Source organism: Nerophis ophidion, linkage group LG16 (genome assembly GCF_033978795.1).
Source record: "Nerophis ophidion isolate RoL-2023_Sa linkage group LG16, RoL_Noph_v1.0, whole genome shotgun sequence".
NCBI lineage: Eukaryota > Metazoa > Chordata > Actinopteri > Syngnathiformes > Syngnathidae > Nerophis > Nerophis ophidion.
Genome location: NC_084626.1, coordinates 38,710,484 through 38,730,301, shown reverse-complemented (window position 1 = coordinate 38,730,301; position 19,818 = coordinate 38,710,484). Strand labels below are relative to the sequence as shown.

The window sequence follows — 19,818 nt, the reverse complement described above, 5'->3', positions numbered from 1 at the left end:
CTTGGAATCTGTGTGATATACTAGTTACTATGGTCATCTAATTAGATACTTTGGTCACTATGAAATATCTCAGATTGTAGGTGGGGGTTTTTTTTACCCTTCGCGTTCATATTTCACCATGTTTGTTGCATTTTGGTTGATTGTAAAATATATTGTCAATATTCAGTGTTTTATCCTTAATAATATTGTAAATCCCACATTCTTTTCATGTACATTCTGGGTGTCTCATTCAGTAAAAAAAAAAGTCAAATTCCATTCTGTTTTTTAAGGCGGTGTGTTATGTTTTTAGGTTTCAATCATTATTGTGAGATTTTGTATTAGTGTTCCTGAAAATAGATATACCGGCCCCCAGACACTTTTTTTTTTTAAATCTAAATCTGGCCCTCCGAGTCAAATAATTGCATAGGCCTGTGTTAAACATAGACTTATAAATGTTTCTTGTCCATTGTGCAGCAGATTAGTCCTGAAGACATTGATGTTTGCTGTTTTATAAGCGCCTCCAAACAGGGGCGCCGAAAAGGGGGGGTAAAGGAGACTGATTCCAGGGGCCTATGATGGAGGGGGGCCCAGAGAGGCTCCTAATGATGATGAAATTACGTGTTGGGGGCCCTGTAAAGATTCTTTTCATGGGGCCCTAAATCCCTAGCAGCGCCCCTGCCTCCAAAACATACTTCCCCGACTATGACCCACCCTAGGTCAAGACGTTGTGCTTAAGGTGCCTCGTCAGGTCCAGTGTAGTATTTTCATATCGCCACAAGGTGTCAGTAACAGTCTACAATCAAATGGGCACAACAATTTTAATCCTGGGCTGCACGGTGGAAGAGGGGTTAGTGCAGGTGTTGGGAACCTTTTTGGTTGAGAGAGCCATGAAAGCAAAATATTTCAAAGTGTATTACCGTGAAAGCCGTATAATATTTTTAACACAAAATTACAAATAAATGATTGCATTTTTTAAGTAAGACCAACATTTTTAGAGTACAAGTAGTTTTCTTTTTTTGTAATATTTGTATTCTGACACTAACCAACAATAAATAAAATACTTCTTACCATTGATGCGACTTCTTGAACAGGTGCAGTAGAAAATGGATGGAGATTGAGATCAATAAAAAAAAAAGGGGGGGTTTAAATGGAAACAAAATAGAGAAATATTACAATAATAATAAAAAATAAAAAGCAACAATTAGAATAAAAATATAACAGTAAAATAAGAATACAACAAGACAAAGTAGGCAGTAGTGACCATGTCATGAAAACGTATTGCACTGTTATTGTTTTGCATCCCCTGTCATCCTAGTACCCCCCCGCCCCAGAGAGGAGTTGTACAGTCTAATGGTGTGTGGGACAAAGGAGTTTTTGAGACTATTAGTCCTGCACTTGGGATGAAGCAGTCTAGAACTGAACAGGCTCCTCTGGCTACTGATAACGCTATGCAGACGGTGACTGGCATCATCCAGGATGCTCACTAGTTTGTCAACAGTCCTCTTCTCTGCCACCGTCACCAGTGAGTCCAGTTTCATTCCGATTGAAGAAAACCGGCCCACCTGATCAGTTTCTCAAGTCTGGAACTGTCCTTAGATGTACTGCCCCCCCAGCACACTACCATGTAGAACAGAACACTGGCTACCATAGACTGGTAGTACATCCACAGGAGTTTTCTACATGCACCTGGGGATAGGTTGATTGGCAACATTCAATTGGCCCTAGTGTGTGAATGTTATCTGTGTTGGCCCTGAGATGAGATGTCGACTTAGCCAGGGTGTAAACCACCTTCCACCCGATTGTAGCTGAGATTGGCTCCAGCACCCCCCGTGACCATACTTGCCAACCCTCACGGATTTTCCGGGAGACTCCCAAATTCAGCACCTGTCCCAAAAACCTCCCAGGACAAAATTTCACCCGAATTGCAGACGGAGCTGGAGGCCACGCCCACTCCAGCTCCATGAGAACCTGACTCAATGTTGTGACCCTCTTAAACAGGACAATACTGCAATCTACTGTACAGGTACATAGAATAAAATGTCTGTTCTGAAGCCCATAGTAAAGAGAAGTAACTTCATCACGTCGCCTGGTTATTGACTCCAACCCAATATATTACACCGTCGACGAGCAAAATGAAGGAATACGCTTGCGAGTTCCAGAACGATTGGAAACAAGAATTTCAGTTCATGCAGGAGCATTCGAAGGGGAAGGGGTATGTTGCCTGTAAATTTTGTAGAACAGACTTCTCAATTGAACACGGTGAACGGATATGACAATGCGTCCCAGCTACAACGGGGTTATAGTAACACAGATACGATTGTATATACGGCGGATACTGCAAATATCCAAAATAGTTTCTCTCGTTTTGATGAAATAACATTAGCAGGATTGTTACAACGTGTAAATGGAATAAAACATGTTTACTTGACCCACTTCCTGGGAAACTTATCAAGGAGCTTTTTGTATTATTAGGTCCATCAGTGCTAAATATTATAAACTTATCACTTTCCTCGGGCACTGTTCCCGTTGCATTCAAAAAAGCGGTTATTCATCCTCTCCTTAAAAGACCTAACCTCGATCCAGACCTCATGGTAAACTACCGACCGGTGTCTCACCTTCCCTTTATTTCGAAAATCCTCGAAAAAATTGTTGCAGAGCAGCTAAATGAGCACTTAGCGTTTAACAATCTATGTGAAACCTTTCAATCCGGTTTCAGGGCAAATCACTCGACTGAGACAGCCCTCGCAAAACTGACTAATGATCTATTGCTAACGATGGACTCTGATGCGTCATCTATGTTGCTGCTCCTCGATCTTAGCGCTGCTTTCGATACCGTTGATCATAATATTTTATTAGAGCGTATCAAAATACGAATTGGTATGTCAGACTCAGCCCTGTCATGGTTTAACTCTTATCTTACTGATAGGATGCAGTGCGTCTCCTATAACAGTGTGACCTCGGACTATGTTAAGGTAACGTGTGGAGTTCCCCAGGGTTCGGTCCTTGGCCCTGTACTCTTCAGCATCTACATGCTGCCGCTAGGTGACGTCATACGCAAATACGGTATTAGCTTTCACTGTTATGCTGATGACACCCAACTTTACATGCCCCTAAAGCTGACCAACACGCCGGACTGTAGTCAGTTGGAAGCGTGTCTTAATGAAATTAAACAATGGATGTCCGCTAACTTTTTGCAACTTAATGCCAGAAAAACGGAAATGCTGATTATCGGTCCTGCTAGACACCGACCTCTATTTAATAATACAACTTTAACATTTGACAACCAAATAATAAAACAAGGTGACTGTAAAAAATCTGGGTATTATCTTCGACCCAACTCTCTCCTTTGAGTCACACGTTAAAAGCGTTACTAAAACGGCCTTCTTTCATCTCCGTAATATCGCTAAAATTCGCTCCATTTTGTCCACTAAAGACGCCGAGATCATTATCCATGCGTTTGTTACGTCTCGTCTCGATTACTGTAACGTATTATTTTCGGGTCTCCCCATGTCTAGCATTAAAAGATTACAGTTGGTACAAAATGCGGCTGCTAGACTTTTGACAAGAACAAGAAAGTTTGATCATATTACGCCTGTACTGGCTCACCTGCACTGGCTTCCTGTGCACTTAAGATGTGACTTTAAGGTTTTACTACTTACGTATAAAATACTACACGGTCTAGCTCCAGCCTATCTTGCCGATTGTATTGTACCGTATGTCCCGGCAAGAAATCTGCGTTCAAAAGACTCCGGCTTATTAGTGATTCCTAGAGCTCAAAAAAAGTCTGCGGGCTATAGAGCGTTTTCCGTTCGGGCTCCAGTACTCTGGAATGCCCTCCCGGTAACAGTTCGAGATGCTACCTCAGTAGAAGCATTTAAGTCTCATCTTAAAACTCATCTGTATACTCTAGCCTTTAAATAGACCTCCTTTTTAGACCAGTTGATCTGCCGCTTCTTTTCTTTCTCCTATGTCCCCCCCTCCCTTGTGGAGGGGGTCCGGTCCGATGACCATGGATGAAGTACTGACTGTCCAGAGTCGAGACCCAGGATGGACCGCTCGTCGGGACCCAGGATGGACCGCTCGCCTGTATCGGTTGGGGACATCTCTACGCTGCTGATCCGCTTGAGATGGTTTCCTGTGGACGGGACTCTCACTGCTGTCTTGGAGCCACTATGGATTGAACTTTCACAGTATCATGTTAGACCCGCTCGACATCCATTGCTTTCGGTCCCCTAGAGGGGGGGGGGTTGCCCACATCTGAGGTCCTCTCCAAGGTTTCTCATAGTCCGCATTGTCACTGGCGTCCCACTGAATGTGAATTCTCCCTGCCCACTGGGTGTGAGTTTTCCTTGCCCTTTTGTGGGTTCTTCCGAGGATGTTGTAGTCGTAATGATTTGTGCAGTCCTTTGAGACATTTGTGATTTGGGGCTATATAAATAAACATTGATTGATTGATTGATATACTCAGCCATGAACGGTCAGTCAGCAAAGCACAAAGCGTCACCAGCACAGCATCGTTCACAACCCAGTATTAAGGGCCACCACGCAAAATGGAGACATGATGGTGTATCTTATGCAGAAACAAAGATGGCTATGCTAATAGCTGGAAGCAACATCCCGTTCTCATTTGCGGATGTCTACAACAAATCCGTGAAGGATATGTTCCCAGATTCGGAGATCGCTCGCCAATACGCAAATGGCAGAACAAAGGTTACTCAAATAGTGAAAGGTAAGTGTTGTTGTTTTTATTAGTACCCAGCAAGCACAGTACATTTTGTAGAACTGTGTTTTTATTACTGTGTATTTGATAGGTGCTGTCTGAAATTCAACCATTTCTTTTATATAATAAATATATATAGTTAGAATCCACTTAAAGTCAAGTATTTCATACATATATATAATTGAATGTATATATATATATAATTGTATGTATATATATATATATATATATATATATATATATATATATATATATATATGAAATACCTGAGTTGGTGAATCATACGCCACCCCTCTTAACCACGCCCCCCGCCCCAACCACGCCCTCCCACCCCCCACCTCCCGAAATCGGAGGTCTCAAGGTTGGCAAGTATGCCCGTGACCCCGAAGGAAATAGATGGGATGGATGGAATTTTAATCCCAAATGTTTGTAATTGCAGCCTATGGGCTTTTAGTTTTAAGGAAATAAAGCTATTTTAATTCATTTTGACGCGAAAACAAAAAGCATTGTGTAACCTGATGTAATAATATAGCGCCCACTAGCGGGCGGCCTTTCCTATTGCCTTTAATGCGCTTCCTTGAACCGGAAGCAGATGACTCAGTGTCACTCCCAACATGGCAGTCAATCTCGCGGACTTGTCTCTGCCTCAGCTTGAGGGTCTAAAAAGCCAATTAGATCAGGTAAATCTCTTCTTATGTGGATTTTATCTTGGCTGCAGTTTTATTGCTTTCAATAACTACTTAAAATGCAAACTGTGAACATTGATAGAATGTTTGGCGAAGTCGTGTGCACATGCTGCTTGACAACCGTTAGCCCAAAGCTAACCATTGCATGTCAACATGAGCTAAACCAGGCGTCGGCAACTCACAACGTTGCAAGAGTCGCATTGGACCAAAAAAACTAATCTGTTTGGAGCTGCAAAAAATGGAAAGCCGTATATGTGTCTTATAATGAACGCAAGACATGGCAAAAGTGTCTTTGATAGTCTACTATCAAAATGACTGTCGCAGGCTGAAGCAAATCTTCGTTGACAGAAATGTTGCAATATAATATTTATTCTACACATTTTTACAACATTAGTAAATCAGAGGTTACTCAGAAGGTGTGAACTCTTTGAAATTACTGGCTTTAAATGGCCAAAGGTATAGATGTGTGTGTCCAAGTTAAAGGCCTACTGAAATTAGATTTTCTTATTTAAACGGGGATAGCAGGACCATTCTATGTGTCATTTCGCGATATTGCCATATTTTTGCTGAAAAGATTTAGTAGAGAACATCGACGATAAAGTTCACAACTTTTGGTCCCTAATAAAAAAGCTTTGCCTGTACCGGAAGTAGAAGCCGATGTGCGCGTGCGCCACCGGTGTGAGGGCTCCTTACATCCGCACATTGATTACAATCATGAACACCAGCGGCGCGAGCGATTCTGACCGAGAAAGTGACAATTTCCCCATTAATTGTAGCAAGGATGAAAGATTCTTGGATGAGGATAGTGAGAGTGAAGGACTACAAGAAAGGGAAAAAAAAGACGAGGGCAGTGGGAGCGATTCAGATGTCATTAGACACATTTACTAGGATAATTCTGGAAAATCCCTTATCTGATTATTGTGTTACTAGTGTTTTAGGGAGATTATAAGGTCATACCTGAAAGTCGGAGGGGTGTGGTGACCGCCAATGTGTCTGAGTGAAGCCATGGAGGAGCCAAGAAAGTCGCAGCTGCCTCTTTGACATCTGCAGGAAGAACGAAAAAAGCGCCGCTCATGTTTACAGTAAGAGACAACTTATTACTACAATTTTCTCACCGAAACCTGCCGGTTGACGTGTGGTAGAGAACCATGTTCGCTTGTCCGCTCTGTCCCATATTAAAGCTACACAACAAACAAAGAAACACCGGCTGGGTTTGTGTTGCTACAGCCGGCCGAAATACACCGCTTTCAACCAAATGCATTCTTCTTTGTAGTATCCATTATTAATTGAACACTTTGCATAAGATTCAGCAACACAGATGCCCAGAATACTGAGAATACAGAATACTTATGCGATTAAATCGGACGACTTTTAACCGTGAATGGTGCTGGGATAAAATGTACGCTACAACCAATAATGTCACACGCACGCGTCATCATTCCGCGCCGTTTTCAACAGCACACTACGCGGGAAATTTAAAATTGCAATTTAGTAAACTAAACCGGCCGTATTGGCATGTGTTGCAATGTTAAGATTTCATCATTGATATAAAAACTATCAGACTGTGTGGTCGGTAGTAGTGGGTTTCAGTAGGCTTTTAAGGGAAACTGCAGGCTGTCTTCTTTTAATAGATGTATTACAATCTTTGGTAAGCTAGGTAATGTTTGCTAACCTGACTCTTGCTATATACTTGTAGTTTGAAGAGCTCCACACAAGGATAAGGGATAGAGGGCAATGCAAACTCCTTCATGATAGCAAAAAATATTGAGCCAATCAAGATCGCCGGGCGGGATTTCATGGATGTGACGTAGCACTTCAAACAACAATGGCGTCATGCAGCAAGGAGGCATGTGCTGACATTGATTTTGCTATTGCAACATCAATCGTCTACTGACGATGCTGCATTGTTTCTGTGAAAGTTGTCTAACCTTTCGCTCTGTCATTATCCAATATGTTGGCTGTTCTGTTTTTGATTTCCCAGCGTCGCTCATCAGCGTCACCGGTTGATTTCGATGTGAGTGGTTGGAGTAGCACGTCATTCAGGATAACTGACAAGTGGTTAATCCAATCACATACAATGATTTTTTTTTTTTTTTTTTTTTTTACAAGGCCCCTCCTTCTGAAATACATCTCCCATTGAGAAGTCCCAGATCCTTGTGTGGAGCTCAGCGAACTACAGGGATCTGGCGAGAGTCGGGTTAAATGTTTGCTGTAGTCTGGAACAATATGGCACACAAACAACAAAATCACTATCAGAAATGCAGCCAATATTACATACAGATAATGTGTCATGAGACATACAAAACAAAATTATATAAAAAGAGGATGAAAGTAAAGGAAATTAAACGAGCTCAATTATACCTACACACGAGGCGTAATGATGCAGTGTGTACATACAGCTCGCCTACATAGCGTTTTAGCATTGATTAGCTTGCAGTCATGCGCTGATCAACTATTCCTCATTAGCGCTCCAAGTCAATAACATCAACAAAGCGCACCTTTGTACATTCATGCACAGCATACAACTTTTGGTGGACAAAATGAAAAAGGAGTGGAAGATTTTATATGTAAATTAACTGTTGCGTTTGTTTTTATTTTCCCCCCGTCTTTTTCCATTTTCAATCCTTTTTTAAAAATGCTCCAGGGAGGCACTAAAGAGCCGCATGTGGCTCGAGAGCCACGGGTTACTGACCCCCAGTCCATACAAATTCTATAACACATAAATATTTCATCGTAACATTGTTTTACAGGAGATTGAGTTCCTGACATCCTCAATAGGCCAGCTCAAAGTCGTCCAGACCAAATATGTTGAAGCAAAAGATAGTTTGAATGCACTAAATAAAAACAACCAAGGTAAGCAATCTTTTTTTTTTTTTTATTAGGACTAAAATTAAACCTTCCATAAAAATAAAATAAGCATTTCACATGTTGACAAATATTCCACATTATCCGATTCTTGAAGTGGTTTATATTAAAAATCTGTAAAACTAACTTGTGTTGTGTCATTATAGGGAAAGAACTACTGGTTCCCCTTACAAGTTCTGTATCCTTGAGTGAGTTTTGCAGTTCATTTTCATGTGTGCCTAATGTTCACCAGTCATTACAAACACATGCACTTAAAAAATCTGAAATATATTACCTCCATTCGGATAAAACCAGGTTTGTTTTATTTTTAGCACATGTAATAATACCCTATATACATTGTATTTGACTTTTTAAAGACCAGTGAATTCATATCCCTCTTGCATGTCAGTTGAACTTTGGTTTATGAACATAAATGGTTCTTGAACAAAGTTTGTAAATAGAAAAGTTTGTATATCGAAGAACATTTTCCAGTACGACACAATGTAAACATGACTGACTCGACAAAAGTCCATATTTTAGTAAAAGTAGTAGGTACACTATGAAGATTATATACTGTAAATCTCTATACAGTTCTATATATCAAAAAAACATAAGGTGATGACAGAACAACTTCATATTCATTTAATAACAAAGGCATTGTCCTCATTGTATGCCTGGTGTTGCACTCAATTTAAAATCACAAATCTCCCTACCTTACAGTAATCCGAAATATAAAATAAAATCTACTTCATCTTGTCTGTTAATCTTCTTGGTGTCGACACCAACAAGAGGATAGTCCAGAAATAAGGACCTTTTGACTACATCACGGACTACAATGGTGGATTTTCATAGAGATCTTCAGGTAAATCTCTACCATATATGGAGATATTTGCTGACGTCACAGGACAGAGCAAATTACAAACGGCTCGTTTGGAGAAAGTATGAAGGAAGGCAAGATTATGTCACACGCACGCGTGTTCATAAATACATCTGCAATTCCTCCATGGTTTGATTTCAAATTTTCTCAATTTATGCAGTTATTAAATTCACAAAAGCAGGTACTGATGAAAAGGAAAATGTGGTTTTGAATAAAGGGTCACCCTTAGATTATTCTCGCTTTCATTTTGTTGCTGCTCTTCCTCAATTTAATAAACAATCATATAGGTACATCTTACAAGACTTTCACAAGATCTTATAAACTTCTCACCTCACAGCTGTAGGAAGTCAATTTATGGCAACTTGCCCCGCCTTGAACAAGCCGCATCTCATACGTACCCTGCTCGGTGTTGTTTACTGCTATATTACATATAACTTTTCATATCCCAGTATTTTCACCAAAATGATCACAGTATTGCTGAACATGTTCAAAAAATACTTAGCAAGTTTAATAAAAAATGTAATACAATAAATAAATAGCCACACAATATACTTTCTTCACAGAACACTTAGATGCCATATCATTTTTATGTGAGTGTTTAAGTATGTTTATCTTATTCCATTTTAATTTGTAAAAGTGTTGGTGGATTTTTTTTTTATTATGATAAAGAAAAACGTGTTTTTGGTAACGTCGCACAAATTCACTTCCTGTTGTCATTTTGCTTCAAGTATCACTCAATGTCTCTAAGAGAGCGGCCTGTAGGTTTATTATGCACAAATGAGTTGCTCAGAAACCAATGTGTTTGTACAAGTTTAGATTGGGGGTTGTTGTATTTTAAAGGACATCAATGTCACCTATTCATTTAAGAGTGCTTATTTGCGTTTCCAGTAAATGAGCAGTGTTTATGAAAGGGTTCTTAATTACAATTTTCTTATGTTTTTTATTTAAGATGGTGATACTACTAACCATGGGATGTTTCACCGTGGTTTAGAATTATACAATTTATTGTTATATTCCTAGATCAATATAGTTTTAAAAGCCTTTGGAATGAGCAGGCTTGACCTTCTTTAAGCCTTTGTGGCAGTTTCCACTTAATAACGTTGAAACCCCACGGTCAACCACGCATTTCTAATTATGCTTTCTGGTATGTTTTACATTGTGTTTCTTTGAGATGCATTGTCCTTAAGTGTTTATAGATGTACGTGCCTGGAACGTTAAATGATGTGGAGCATGTCTTAGTGGATGTGGGCACAGGATATTATGTTGAAAAGGTAAGCAAGCCAGTTTATATTCACACTTTGTCCAAATATGATATGTCAAACTGAGTTATGCTTGTGTCTGTGTCTCTCCATTGTAGAATGTATCTGATTCAAAGACGTTCTTCAAGCGAAAAATAGATTTCCTCACAAAGCAGATTGAGAAAATTCAGCCCGCCCTTCAGGAAAAACATGCCATGAAACAAGGTTTGACATTCTTCACTTCAACAATTCAGATGCTGCATTTATTTTGCAAGCATATGAGAAAGAACATCTATAGCTGACTTGGTCAGTGTCATATTCCATGATTTGGATCTTTTTTAATGAGGGTGACTTGATCCGATATCGATATCAGCAAAAACACATGTATGCTTCCATAGCAAGACTGACAGATTTAAGTTACAACTGTACGCGACGTTGTTAGAAATGGCAACAACGTAGGATGAATGCCCACAACAAAAGGATAGAGATAGAGGAGCTTATTTATAACATTGGCGCAGATTACAATGGCAGACGTGCGCAAATTTTGGCACATATGCAGATCCCAAATACACATCAGCAGGTACTAATAGGTAAAAAAAAGTTGGTTTTGCATCTGTTGCGAAACAAAATGCCAGCTAATGTCTCCTTATAGGTGCCATTTCCAGGTCCTTTTATAGACATACCATACCTTATGTTGAAGTATAGCACATCTGACTACGGTAGCCGTAATGCTCTGCGTTCCATCAAGTGTTGGGCTTTGTTGCTTACCAAAGTTGTACTAAAACATTTTGACAGCTTTTTAAGCGCCATGTGAATATTCTATATTCTCAATGAAACATCAACGTTTTAGGCCAACCAGCTCGTGTCAAGTATATTACGTGATTGCCATCTAACACCTATCATTACATCATGTTCCAAATAAAATTGCTGCGAGGTCGTTGAGCACAACCAGAATTAGTTCGTACATTAGGTGCACCGGGTTATAAGCTGCACTGTCGATATTTGTGAAAATGAAAGGATTTAAGTGTGCCGTAAAGTGTCCTTGATTGAACAATAGTTAGTCTTAAGCAATCATTTGTTGATACAGACAAGTATCAAGTTATTATAGTTGCATATTATTTACACACACAAAATCTCCAAGGCAGAAGAAGCGTATTAAAAGATATCCAGTAACCAATGTGCTTCTTCAATTTACTGCATCATGAGGTTAACTTAAAGGCCTACTGAAATGAGATTTTCTTATTTAAACGGGGATAGCAGGTCCATTCTGTGTCATACCTGATCGTTTCGGGATATTGCCATATTTTTGCTGAAAGGATTTAGTAGAGAACATCCACGATAAAGTTCGCAACTTTTGGTGCTGACAAGAAAGCCCTGCCTTTACCGGAAGTCGCAGACGATGACGTCACAAGTGTGGGGGCTCCTCACATATTCACATTGATATTCCAAGATGGCGGCGCCCGGACGGGCTACAACATCGCGGAGCTCTTGCTAAAGATGGAACATTTGGCAGAAATACCGGACAATTCTGCAAACTTCATGGCTGGCTCACATCGTGGTCACTCCGTGATCACGTACGACCGCCAGACACTTCTGGATGTGGACATATCGGGCCGTTTTGGACTGATAGACGCGTGCTTGCTAGACGCGCTAACTAGCATGGGAATACTTCGGCGGCTACATCCAGCGGCCTTTGAAGCAGGGGAGTATAGTAGCAGCGGGGGCCGTCTACCGAGCAGACGCCAGCGGTGTGATCGGAAACGCGGATGTCGAGCGGGGCTAAAAACAAAGCAGTAGGCTAATCCCCACAGAACACCACTTCCCTCCATCCTGAAGCCGGATTTAAATGGAAGATGCGAGACTACTGGTCTGGGTAAGGAGTCAGTTAAATTAGAACAAGTTTTTTCTGCTTTGATTGTTTCAGAGTTGGACATGTGTTCTACTGAGATGGCAAACTATGATGCGTGCAGTTTATCAAAGCAACAAACAAACAATCGGAACATGCGTTCTACTGAGTTGGCAAACTATGATGCGTGCAGTTTATCAAAGCAACAATCAAACAATCGGAAAATTCCCGTCGTATCAATTCCTAGATATGGTCGTAATTATACTAATTGCACTGGGCATAATAAACACAACATTATTAATATTGCTACTACGGATAATTTGATCAAAAATTCCCTAAAACAGCCCACTACCTATAATATAGGTTTTTTAAACATAAGATCATTGTCTCCCAAAACGTTGTTAGTTAATGATATCATCAGAGACAACAATCTTAACGTCATCGGTCTCAGCGAAACCTGTCTTAAACCAAACTACTTTTTTGCGCTAAATGAGGCATGTCCTCCTAACTTTACACATGCGTATATTGCCCGTCCTCTTAAAAGGGGTGGGGGGGTCGCACTAATATACAACGAAAACTTTAACCTTAGTCCTAACATAAATAATAAATATAAATCGTTTGAGGAGCTTACTATGAGGTCTGTCACACCGCTGCCTGTACACCTGGCTGTTATCTACCGCCCCCCAGGGCCCTATTCGGACTTTATCAATGAATTCTCAGAGTTCGTTGCTGATCTAGTGATACACGCCGATAATATAATCATAATGGGGGACTTTAATATCCATATGAATACCCCATCGGACCCACCGTGCGTAGCGCTCCAGACTATAATTGATAGCTGTGGTCTCACACAAATAATAAATGAACCCATGCATCGCAACGGTAATACGATAGACCTAGTGCTTGTCAGGGTTATCACCGTTTCCAAAGTTACGATACTCCCGTATACTAAAGTATTGTCCGATCATTACCTTATAAAATTCGAGGTTCAGACGCATGTTCGTCAAACTAACAATAATAATAACTGGTATAGCAGCCGCAACATTAATACGGCCACAACGACAACTCTTGCTGACCTACTGCCCTCGGTAATGGCACCATTCCCAAAATATGTGGGCTCTATTGATAACCTCACTAACAACTTTAACGACGCCCTGCGCGAAACCATTGATAACATAGCACCACTAAAGTTAAAAAAGGCTCCAAATAAGCGTACCCCGTGGTTTACAGAAGAAACTAGAGCTCAGAAATTATTATGTAGAAAGCTGGAACGCAAATGGCGCACGACTAATCTTGAGGTGCACCATCAAGAATGGAGTGATGGTTTAATAACTTATAAACGCATGCTTACCTTAGCTAAAGCTAAATATTACTCAAATCTCATCCACCGTAATAAAAACGATCCTAAATTTTTGTTTGGTATGGTAGCATCGCTAACCCAACAAGGGACCCCTTCCAGTAGCTCCACCCACTCAGCTGATGACTTTATGCAATTCTTTAGTAAGAAAATTGAAGTCATTAGAAAGGAGATTAAAGACAATGCGTCCCAGCTACAACTGGGTTCTATTAACACTGATACGATTGTATATACGGCGGATACTGCCCTCCAAAATAGTTTTTCTCGTTTTGAGGAAACAACATTAGAGGAATTGTTACAACGTGTAAATGGAATAAAACAAACAACATGTTTACTTGACCCTCTTCCTGGGAAACTTATCAAGGAGCTCTTTGTATTATTAGGTCCATCAGTGCTAAATATTATAAACTTATCACTTTCCTCGGTCACTGTTCCCCTAGCATTCAAAAAAGCAGTTATTCATCCTCTTTTTAAAAGACCTAACCTCGATCCTGACCTCATGGTAAACTACCGACCGGTGTCTCACCTTCCCTTTATTTCAAAAATCCTCGAAAAAATTGTTGCGGAGCAGTTAAATGAACACTTAGCGTCTAACAATCTATGTGAAACCTTTCAATCCAGTTTCAGGGCAAATCACTCCACGGAGACAGCCCTCGCAAAAATGACTAATGATCTATTGCAAACGATGGATTCTGATGCGTCATCTATGTTGCTGCTCCTCGATCTTAGCGCTGCTTTCGATACCGTCGATCATAATATTTTATTAGAACGTATCAAAATTGGTATGTCAGACTTAGCCCTGTCTTGGTTTAACTCTTATCTTACTAATAGGATGCAGTGTGTCTCCCATAACAATGTGACCTCGGACTACGTTAAGGTAACGTGTGGAGTTCCCCAGGGTTCGGTCCTTGGCCCTGCACTCTTCAGCATCTACATGCTGCCGCTAGGTGACATCATACGCAAATACGGTGTTAGCTTTCACTGTTGTGCTGATGACACCCAACTCTACATGCCCCTAAAGCTGACCAACACACCGGATTGTAGTCAGCTGGAGGCGTGTCTTAATGAAATTAAACAATGGATGTCCGCTAACTTTTTGCAACTCAACGCCTAAAAAACGGAAATGCTGATTATCGGTCCTGCTAGACACCGAACTTTATTTAATAATACAACTCTAACATTTGACAACCAAACAATTAAACAAGGCGACACGGTAAAGAATCTGGGTATTATCTTCGACCCAACTCTCTCCTTTGAGGCACACATTAAAAGCGTTACTAAAACGGCCTTCTTTCATCTCCGTAATATCGCTAAAATTCGCTCCATTCTGTCCACTAAAGACGCTGAGATCATTATCCATGCGTTTGTTACGTCTCGCCTCGACTACTGTAACGTATTATTTTCGGGTCTACCCATGTCTAGCATTAAAAGATTACAGTTGGTACAAAATGTGGCTGCTAGACTTTTGACAAGAACAAGAAAGTTTGATCACATTACGCCTGTACTGGCTCACCTGCACTGGCTTCCTGTGCACTTAAGATGTGACTTTAAGGTTTTACTACTTACGTATAAAATACTACACGGTCTAGCTCCATCCTATATTGCCGATTGTATTGTACCATATGTCCCGGCAAGAAATCTGCGTTCAAAGGACTCCGGCTTATTAGTGATTCCCAAAGCCCAAAAAAAGTCTGCGGGCTATAGAGCTTTTTCATTTCGGGCTCCAGTACTCTGGAATGCCCTCCCGGTAACAGTTTGAGATGCCACCACAGTAGAAGCATTTAAGTCTCACCTTAAAACTCATTTGTATACTCTAGCCTTTAAATAGACTCCCTTTTTAGACCAGTTGATCTGCCGTTTCTTTTCTTTTTCTCTTATGTCCCACTCTCCCTTGATGAGGTGGTCCGGTCCGATCCGGTGGCCATGTACTGCTTGCCTGTGTATCAGCTGGGGACATCTCTGCGCTGCTGATCCGCCTCCGCTTGGGATGGTTTCCTGCTGGCTCCGCTGTGAACGGGACTCTCGCTGCTGTGTTGGATCCGCTTTGGACTGGACTCTCGCGACTGTGTTGGATCCATTATGGATTGAACTTTCACAGTATGATGTTAGACCCGCTCACCATCCATTGCTTTCCTCCTCTCCAAGGTTCTCATAGTCATCATTGTCACCGACGTCCCACTGGGTGTGAGTTTTCCTTGCCCTTATGTGGGCCTACCGAGGATGTCGTAGTGGTTTGTGCAGCCCTTTGAGACACTAGTGATTTAGGGCTATATAAGTAAACATTGATTGATTGATTGATTGATTTTAATGGTAGCCTCAAACAAAGTGCTATTCGGACCGAGAAAACGACAATTTCCCCTATAATTTGAGCGAGAATGAAAGATTCGTGTTTGAAGATATTGATAGCGACGGACTAGGAAAAAAAAAAAGTTTAAAAAAAAACGCGATTACATTGAGACGGATTCAGATGTTTTTGTACACATTTAATAGGATAATTCTGGGAAATCCCTTATCTTGCTATTGTGTTGCTAGTGTTTTAGTGAGTTTAACTGTACCTGATAGTCGGAGGTGTACGTCCACGGGTGACTTGACGCCATGTCTCAGGGGAGTCGACGGCAGCTATGGACGGCACAAGCTCAGCTTTTCTCCGGTAAGAAGCGACTTTTTACCACAATTTCCTCACCGAAACCGGCTGGTTGACATTTCGTCGTGATTTATGTTCGCTTGACCGCGCTCTGATCCATAGTAAAGTTTCACCTCCAAGAATTTTAAACAAGGAATCACCGTGTGTTTGTGTGGCTTAAGGCTAAAGCTTCCCAACTCCATCTTGCTACTTTGACTTCTCCAATATTAATTGAACTAATTGCAAAAGATTCAGCAACACAGATCTCCAAAATACTGTGTAATTATGCGGTTAAAGCAGACGACTTTAAGCTGTGTGTGTGTGTGTGCAGCACTCATACTTCCTAAAAACCCCTGACGTCTTGTGTCCACGTCATCATTACACAAGCTTTTCAAGACGAAACTCCCTGGAAATTTAAAATTGCAATTTAGTAAACTAAAAAGGCTGTATTGGCATGTGTTGCAATGTTAATATTTCATCATTGATATATAAACTACCAGACTGCGTGGTGGGTAGTGGTGGGTTTCAGTAGGCCTTTAATAAATAATTGCGGCCACTAGAAGTCACTAAAACACTTCAAAAGCTTACATCTGTCAAAAGGTTATTTTCTTTCCATACCTACTTGATCAACCCTTTCAAACATATCACACTACAAAATAATAAACGTATGTATTATGATTCGTGCTGACATCGTATGGGATTAATATTGCTATCAGTCAACGCGCTAGGCTCCAATATCAGTACCGCATCGGAGGTAAGTGGTTTAAGGACCAGCTTAATTTTTGTCTTTTGTGTCTTGCAGCTGTGATAGAAGTCATGAACGGGAAGATCCAGCAACTACAACAAAGCGGACAGGCCACCAGCGCCAAGGCTTAACGACGTCAACCTTAAAATTAATGTGTTACAGTTGTAACATGTCATTATTGTAATGTCGTGTCAATCCACATAAGGGACATCCTTGCTACAACATAGTAACTACTTCAGTAGGAATCATGAGTGCAACAGTCGCATATATGCCTCACATTTTAGCAAGAATTATGATCTCCTAAGGCACAATGCTATAAAAAGGAAAACTTGGACATACTTGGGAGTAGTATGTGCACCGCGTGTATAAATAAGACTACACTGAAAATAAATAAATGATAAATGGGTTGTACTTGTATAGCCCTTTTCTACCTTCAAGGTACTCAAAGTGCTTTGACACTACTTCCACATTTACCCATTCACACACACATTCACACTAATGGAAGGAGCTGCCATGCAAGGCGCCAACCAGCACCCATCAGGAGCAAGGGTGAAGTGTCTTGCTCAGGACACAACGGACGTGACGAGGTTGGTTCTAGGTGGGATTTGAACCAGTGACCCTCGGGTTGCGCACGACCACTCTTCCACTGCGCCACGCCGTAAATGAGTTAACACAGCTAGCAACACAAGTGTCAAAGTATATATACTGCTATTCAAGCTGTTCACTAACTACCCTAAGTATATGTAAGTTTACTTTTATAGTGTTCTGTAAGAAAACATACTTTCATAAAGTTGTTGCTGAAATGTGAGGGCTGCACTATACTGTATGTCTGACTGTGACATTAAAGTTAAAGCAATGATAAAGATTGTCAAATACAAATTGTTAATAAAAGATCAAGAAAATGGATGGATGGATGGAAAACAAATGTCGGATGAAATTTGGTCTCTGTCGCTCCGCCCGCCTCATTGGGTTTTAATTTGTGTGATGGTGCTAACAAACACAGGCTCCTTGGCGGAGATAAAAGAGTGAAGTGTATACTGGTGTAATAGTCAACGCAGCCTTTAAAAGGCACTGACGCCATTGAGCAGATAATGCGCAGTCATTGATGACGTCACAGCGCCAAGATCAGCTGGGACGAGTTGAGGTGTGATTGATCGACCAGGGCCGAGTCTCTACTCGTGCTGAAGAGAGGAGCGTCACGGAATCCACAGGCTCAGGCATCCGGAGAGTTAAGTACACTATAAATGTTTGCAGGAGGAACTAGGTGTTAGAAGACCAACACGTTGACTGGTAGGTGTTTTCACGGAGGCAAAAGCCGTTTTAAGTTGAAATATCTCTCGGAGAAACACTTGCAAATATGTGTATCGTGCACCTCAATACGTATGTCCTATGTGTGCTCTGTGAAGACTCCCCGGTGTTTATTTACTGTTTGCTATTAATTTTCAGTGTTAACGGACTCCCAGTCCGTAAAGTGTGTAACTGGATAATCGAAGTATGCGATTGTAACGAAAACAATTTCCCTAAGTGGTTAATATAGTAAGTGGTGGACTGCAAAAACAATATATGGCTATTACAGCATGTAATATAAAACCTGTATGTGAACAAATTATTCAACCAGTACAAGTCATACTGTGGGGAAAACAAATAATTTATGCCACTTTTTAAAATACGCTATATTGCCAAAAGTATTTGACCACCCATTCAAAGGATCAGAATCACTTAGCCCGGCCACAGCTGTATACAATCCAGCACTTAACAATGGAGACTGTTTCTACAAACATTTATGGTCACTCGGGAGCTCAGTGATTTCCAGCGTGGAACTGTCATAGGAAGCCACCTGTGCAACAAATCCATTCGTGAAATTTCCTTGCTCATAAATATTCCAAAGTCAACCGTTGGCTGTATTATAAGAAAATGGAAGAGTTTTGGAACAACAGCCACTCAGCCACAAAGTAGTAGGCCACGTAAACTGACAGAAGGAGGTCAGCGAAGGCTGAAGCGTATAGTGCAAAGACTTCCTGCACAGTCAGTTGCTACAGAGGTCCACATTTGATATGACCTTCCAATTAGCCCACGTACAGTACACAGAGAGCTTCATGGAATGAGTTTCCATGGCTGAACAGCTGCATGTTAGCCATACATCACCAAGTCCAATAAAAAGCGTTGGATGCAGTGGTGTAAAGCACGTAGTCACCGGACTCTAGAGCAGTGGAGACACCTTCTCTGGAGTGATGAATCTCGCATTTCCATCTGGCAATGTGATGGACAAGTCTGGGTTTGGAGGTTGACAGGAGAACGGTACTTTTCGGACTGCATTGTGCCGAGTGTGAAATTTGGTGGAGGAGGAATTATGGTCTGGGGTTGTCTTTCAGGAGTTGGGCTGCCCCTTAGTTCCAGTAAAAGGAACTTGGAATGGTCCAGGATACCAAAACATTTTGGACGATTCCATGCTTCCAACTCAAGATAAACATCAAACACTTTTGCATCATAGTTTCTTTCATGTTTTGAAACTTTTGTAACTTAATTTAGACACCATTGGTCCTCCTTTAATTTTCTACTGTGATTTACTTGCATGCCCAAGTCCAGTAAAACTGCTTTCGGGTAAACTTGTAAGTCGTGCCCGCCTTTAGTTTGAAACCTTAAAGCAGTGGTGTCAAACTCATTTTAGATGGGGGGCCACGTGGAGAAAAATCTACTCCCAAGTGGGCCAGACTGGTAAAATCACGGCACGATAACTTAAAAATAAAGTCAACTTAAGATAGTTTTCTTTGTTTGAAAATAGAACAAGCACATTCTGAAAATGTACAAATCATAATATTGTCGGGGTTATTTACACTTACATGTTGCGTTTAATTCTACGCTATCTTTTTTTTGTCGTTATTTATACTTTCTGAATAATTTAT

General features: G+C 40.8%; 2 protein-coding genes across 2 annotated transcripts in view; both read left to right on the top strand.

The window, feature by feature from the left end:
- The first annotated feature begins 5,266 nt into the window (after window positions 1–5,266).
- pfdn5 (prefoldin 5) lies at window positions 5,267–17,840 on the top strand. The gene is made up of 6 exons (XM_061875186.1): window positions 5,267–5,379; window positions 8,136–8,238; window positions 8,397–8,428; window positions 10,303–10,377; window positions 10,464–10,569; window positions 16,973–17,840. The coding sequence occupies exons 1-6, from the start codon at window positions 5,314–5,316 to the stop codon at window positions 17,044–17,046; spliced, it is 456 nt and encodes a 151-aa protein (XP_061731170.1). The 5' UTR covers window positions 5,267–5,313; the 3' UTR covers window positions 17,047–17,840.
- Window positions 17,841–17,984: 144 nt separating this feature from the next.
- The window catches only part of LOC133535383 (la-related protein 4-like), a 32,062-nt gene continuing 30,228 nt past the window's right edge, over window positions 17,985–19,818 (top strand). Inside the window, exon 1 of the mRNA XM_061875180.1 lies at window positions 17,985–18,205. The gene's annotated coding sequence lies outside the window, so the exon portion shown is untranslated. The remainder of the gene's footprint in view (window positions 18,206–19,818) is intronic.

What these genes read in the sequence shown, in the direction of transcription:
- pfdn5 (XM_061875186.1), top strand. Translation starts at nt 5,314, where the DNA reads ATGGCAGTCAATCTCGCGGACTTGTCTCTGCCTCAGCTTGAGGGTCTA. An exon ending in TAAAAAGCCAATTAGATCAG is followed by an intron (nt 5,380 to 8,135) that starts GTAAATCTCTTC and finishes ATTGTTTTACAG; the next exon opens with GAGATTGAGTTCCTGACATC. An exon ending in CAGGATATTATGTTGAAAAG is followed by an intron (nt 10,378 to 10,463) that starts GTAAGCAAGCCA and finishes TCTCCATTGTAG; the next exon opens with AATGTATCTGATTCAAAGAC.